Source organism: Herpailurus yagouaroundi, unplaced genomic scaffold (assembly GCF_014898765.1).
Source record: "Herpailurus yagouaroundi ecotype Mexico unplaced genomic scaffold, PumYag 208, whole genome shotgun sequence".
In the NCBI taxonomy this organism is placed as follows: Eukaryota; Metazoa; Chordata; class Mammalia; order Carnivora; family Felidae; genus Herpailurus; species Herpailurus yagouaroundi.
Window position 1 is genome coordinate 3,713,127 of NW_024412439.1, and position 5,079 is coordinate 3,718,205.

General features: G+C 51.8%; 1 protein-coding gene across 3 annotated transcripts in view; it reads left to right on the forward strand.

The window, feature by feature from the left end:
- Nucleotides 1-4,751, forward strand: part of TRIM16 (tripartite motif containing 16) — a 46,656-nt gene extending 41,905 nt beyond the window's left edge. For all 3 annotated transcript variants that reach the window (XM_040453142.1, XM_040453143.1, XM_040453141.1), the window contains 3 exons: nucleotides 515-680; nucleotides 1,151-1,246; nucleotides 3,865-4,751. In XM_040453142.1, the coding sequence (XP_040309076.1) occupies nucleotides 515-680; nucleotides 1,151-1,246; nucleotides 3,865-4,448 (846 nt within the window). In that variant the 3' untranslated portion in view covers nucleotides 4,449-4,751. The remainder of the gene's footprint in view (nucleotides 1-514; nucleotides 681-1,150; nucleotides 1,247-3,864) is intronic.
- Nucleotides 4,752-5,079: the final 328 nt, after the last annotated feature.

Here is a 5,079-nt window from a genome sequence, read left to right on the forward strand (position 1 = left end):
TTTATTTTTGAGACAGAGAGAGACAGAGCATGAACGGGGGAGGGGCAGAGAGAGGGAGACACAGAATGTGAAGCAGGCTCCAGGCTCTGAGCTGTCAGCACAGAGCCCGACGCGGGGCTCGAACTCACAGACCGCGAGATCACGACCTGAGCCGAAGTCGGACGCTTAATCGACTGAGCCACCCAGGCACCCCTGAAAGTTTTATTTTTAAGTAACCTCCACACCCCGTATAGGGCTCTAAACCTACAACCCCGAGACCAAGAGTCTCATGCTCCACCAAGAGAGCCAGCCAGGCGCCCCGGTGTCTCTTGATTTTTAAAAGCCCACTTCCCCGGTTTAAAAAAGAAACACCTTCTGTGTTGTTAGGTCCTGAGCTAGATATGTTACATAGACTTGCTCTCTGAAGGGCACCTTACCATCAACCCATTTTACAGATGCAGCCAGTGGTGTAATGAGAGCAGTGTAAGAAATGCAGAGATCAAGGCACATTCTGCCATGTTTTCTTCACCTGCAGGAGTACTGCAAGTTTAAGAACACTGAGGACGGTGCCTTCCCGAGTGTTTACATAGGACTCAAGGATAAGCTCTCGGGCATCCGCAAGGTCATCACAGACTCCACTGTTCACTTAATCCAGTTGCTACAGAACTACAAGGTCCAGCTCCAGGATTTCTGCAAGGAAGGTGAGAAGCTGTCCGGGCCGTGGGCTGTGGTATGAGTGTTTCTCAGAGTAGTTGGTGGGGAAGGTGAGGGACAGCCAGGGGAGAGCGGGGGAAATCAGGGGGAATGTCTCATTTTCAAAGCCGTCCTTTGGCCGGGCCACGTCGCTAATGGACGCTTAGTTTGATGATTTTATTTTGTGATTGAGGCCCAGAGATGTCGAGTTAGTTACATCGTGCAGTTGGCTTGCGTTTTTGAGGTTGTGAATGCCTATACTTTTAAGTGGAATCCAAGCCAGTCTGGGATCTTTCTCCAGCGTATTATGCTTCACCCATGAGAGAAATGTGGCCCATTGGGCACAGCTCTCTCTGACATGACTGGAGTCCAGTCCTTCCCCCAGGGAGCCCAGGGAAGAGTGGCTGGGAAGTCCTGCTTCTTAGGTTCTCCTGACCACCTGGACAGGTGTGCGTTCATAACCCTCTGATTTTTCTAGAGGAATATGATATCAGAACTCAAGTGTCTGCCGTGGTCCAGCGCAAGTACTGGACCTCAAAACCTGAGCCCAGCACCCGGCACCAGTTCCTCCAGTGTAAGTTGTGAACAGCTTCCTCTTCCCCTCTCATCGACGTCAGCGTAATGCTCTGGTGAAGCACGGACCCCATCTTTCTCTTTTGTTCTTCTAAAAATTTTTAAAGAATTTTTTAATGTTTATTTTTGAGAGAGAGAGAGAGAGAGAGAGAGAGCACGCACACAAGGGGGGGGAGGGGCAGAGAGCGAGGGAGACACAGCATCCGAAGCAGGCACCAGGCTCCGAGCTGTCGGCACCGAGCCCGACGCGGGGCTCGAACCCATGAACCCATGAGGTCGTGACCTGAGCCGAAGTCAGACGCTTGGCCGACAGAGCCCCCCAGGCGCCCCAAGAGCACCATCTCTCATTAAGTTTCAGGTTCTCGCAACCCCAGGTGTATCCCTAAATGGGACATATAAACAATTTAACGAAAAAGTTATTTTTTTACTTTTCACGTTCGAGGCAATTTCAAATTTACAAAAACGTTGCGAAAACAGGACAAAGAATTCCCGTCGACCTTTCATCCAGCTTCTCCAAACGTTAACGCTTTGTATAATTACAGCGCGTTGACCGAAACCAGGAAGCGGACATTGGCACACTGCTGTAAGCTCATCTACAGAATTTATTCAAGTGTTTCACCAAGTGCTCCAACCAGTGTCCTTTTTCTGGCCCATAGTCTGATCCAGGATCACAAATGTTTCCGTGCCTCCTGAGTCTCTCCCAGTCTGGGTCCAGTCCCTTAGTTTTTCTTTGTCTTTCATGACCTTGGCACTTTTGAAGATCCTGGTTAGTTACCAAATGACTCCCTTTAAAAAAAAAAAAAAAAAAAAAAAAAGTTTATTTATTTATTTTTGAGAGAGAGATAGAGAACCAGAGCTAGTGCAAGCAGGGGAGGGGCAGAGAAAGAGAGGTAGAGAGAGAGAGAGAGAGAGAGAGAGAGAGAGAATCCCAAGCAGGGTCCAAGCTGTCAGCGCAGAGCCCGACATGGGGCTCCATGCCCAGAAACCATGAGATCATGATCTGAGTGGAAATCAGGAGTCGGGTGCTTAACCGACTGAACCACCCAGGCGTCCCTGGAATTTAAATAGACTTGAATATGCTAATTCACTTGGAAAATATAAGAGCCCAAGATAGAGTCCCATGTGACATGTGGAGTTTATAGACTGGAAGGAAGACAGGCACGAAACAAACACACAAATGAATGGATTATACACATTTTGCTGAGCACCATGAAGTTTAAACGGCCAGAGTGCTCCGAGAGAAAGTGATGGGGAGTCATCTGCCCCAGATTATGGTCACAGAGGGCCTCTTTGAGGACATGCACCGTTAGCTACCATTTGAAAGGATCGGTAGGAATGACCTAGGCTCAGGGTCGGCGATGATCATGTCGCAGATGGAAATGGTCTGTGCTAAAGGGCTCAGTGTTGCGTGCTTCTGAGGTCAGGGTGGCTGGAGTGTGGCAGTCAAGGGGCAGAGGGCAGGAGGTGCGGCTGGAGACACAGGCCAGGGCCAGTCATGCGTGGCTGTGCAGGCGGGGGTGAGGGGGTCACTGCTTTATTCTGTGGGCAGAGGGCCCCATCAAAGGTCTTTAAGCTGGGGTGACATGATTTCCCTTAGCCTGTACCCTGAAACATACCCTGTGGCTCTGTCGTGGAGAAGGGCCGGAAGGGGGTCACGGCCGAGGGGCCAGCAAAGAGCCCGTTCTGGACTAGATCGGGGGTGAAGCAGCGGGCTGGACAGAAGTGGGATCTACAGGGCTTGATGCTGCCTGTGGGTGGGGGCGGGTGGAGAGGAGGGAGGAGCCAGGTGGGGGGTGAGGTTGAGGGCAGAGACATTTCAAAAATAACTTGAGCGTGACTTGAGCAACTGGGTGCCTGGAGGTGCCATTATTATCTTTATTCTCCGGGGTTGGCGAGAGGATGTGTTTGAGGGAATGTTTGAGCAATCACCAGGCTAAATATTGGTCAATTAAAAAAAAAAAAATGAAAAGGGGCACCTGGGTGGCTCAGTGGGTTAAGCATCTGACGCTTGATTTTGGCCCAGGTCATGATCTCACGGTTCGTGGGCTCGAACCCCACGTCAGGCTCTGTGCTGACAGCACAGGGCCTGGTTGGGCTTCTGTCTCCCTCACTCTCTGCCCCTCCCCTGCTCGCTCTCTCTCTCTCTCTCTCTCTCTCTCAAAATAAATAAATGCACATCTAAAAATAAATAAATAAATACATAACGAAAGAATCGCGTGTGGGTGGGTGAGTGCGTATTTCCACCAGCCCTGGCCCACACCGAGAAGAAGAGTGTCTGGCCTTCGATACATATTTGTTGGATGAATGAATGAATGAATGAATGGGCGAGAGAGTGAATGAATCCGTGGATTTTGTGTCTTGATTCAGCTCAGCAAATAATACAACAAATGCCCGGCGATTTGAACTTCAGAAAGGAAGGAAGTGGAGTGATTTGAGTTCTTTCTGTTTTGGTTTTCACCCACCTCTTTCCTGGGGGTGGGGGGTGGGTGGGGGGCTGGACAGTCGCCCCAGTAAACAGAGAGGCAGAGAGAGGTGTTTTCTCATGCTTGGGAGGCTGGCTGGGTTTGAAGTGTTCCGTCCGAATCCGCCGTCAGTTCCTGCCCTTCTGTACCTCCTCAGATGCATGTGACATCTCGTTTGACCCGGACACGGCACACAGGTATCTCCGGCTGCAGGAGGACAATCGCAAGGTCACCAACACCACGCCCTGGGAGCATCCCTACCCGGACCTCCCCAGCAGGTTTGTGCACTGGCGGCAGGTGCTGTCGCAGCAGAGCCTGTACCTGCACAGGTACTATTTTGAGGTCGAGACCTCCGGGGCGGGCACCTATGTTGGCCTCACCTGCAGAGGCATCGACCGGAAGGGGGATGAGCGCAACGGTTGCATTTCTGGGAACGACTTCTCCTGGAGCCTCCACTGGAATGGGAAGGAGTTCACAGCCTGGCACAGTGACACGGAGACCCCGCTCAAAGCCAGGCCTTTCCGGAGGCTGGGGATCTACGTCGACTTTCCGGGAGGGATCCTGTCCTTCTACGGCGTGGAGTCTGACGCCATGACTCTGGTTCACAAGTTTGAGTGCAAGTTTTCGGAGCCGGTCTACCCTGCCTTCTGGCTTTCCAAGAAGGAAAACACCATCCGGATCATGGATCTGGGAGAGGAGCCCGAGAAGCCAATGCCAACTTCAGTGCAGGCTGCTCCCTAGACTCCAGCCTCCGTCCCTCAGACTCTCACTGACCACAAAAGATGGGACAGTGGCTTGCATCTTGAGGGTGGCCCGGGGATGGAAATCTCCACCAGGGGAGAAAGGTCTCTGGCTTCTCCCTCCTGCTCCCTGCTGTGCTGTTCTCTCTGTTTGCAGTAATCCCTAAGCACCTGCCTCCTCTTTCTCACCTTCTAGTGATATTCTCCTGTCTGCGCAGGTGCCTACATTCAGTAGCCGGGAACCTTCAGAGTGATCCCAAAAGATTGCCGAGTAATCAGAATAGACCGCAAGCTCTGTGTTGCACTTCTGGGTACCGTGTGGCCATTATGAACTCACTTAACCTTCACAGCAGCTCATATCCTCCTCTTTTGCAGATGGGGAAACTGTGGTTCGGGCGGGGGTGGGGGGGGTGCTGGTCAGTTAACTTGCTCGAAGTCATTGTGATCACATGGTGAGCAAGCGGCAGAGCCGGGACTCGAACCTGGGCAGGTCGGTGCTGAGATTTTAACCAGTCCCCCACGCTGCCCTCCTCATTAGATCATGGGTATCGTGGGTAAGGGAATAAGCCACATGATGAACTCCAGGCATGGACACCGAGTGTCTCGAACCTTCAGTGTCTTAGCATCCACTC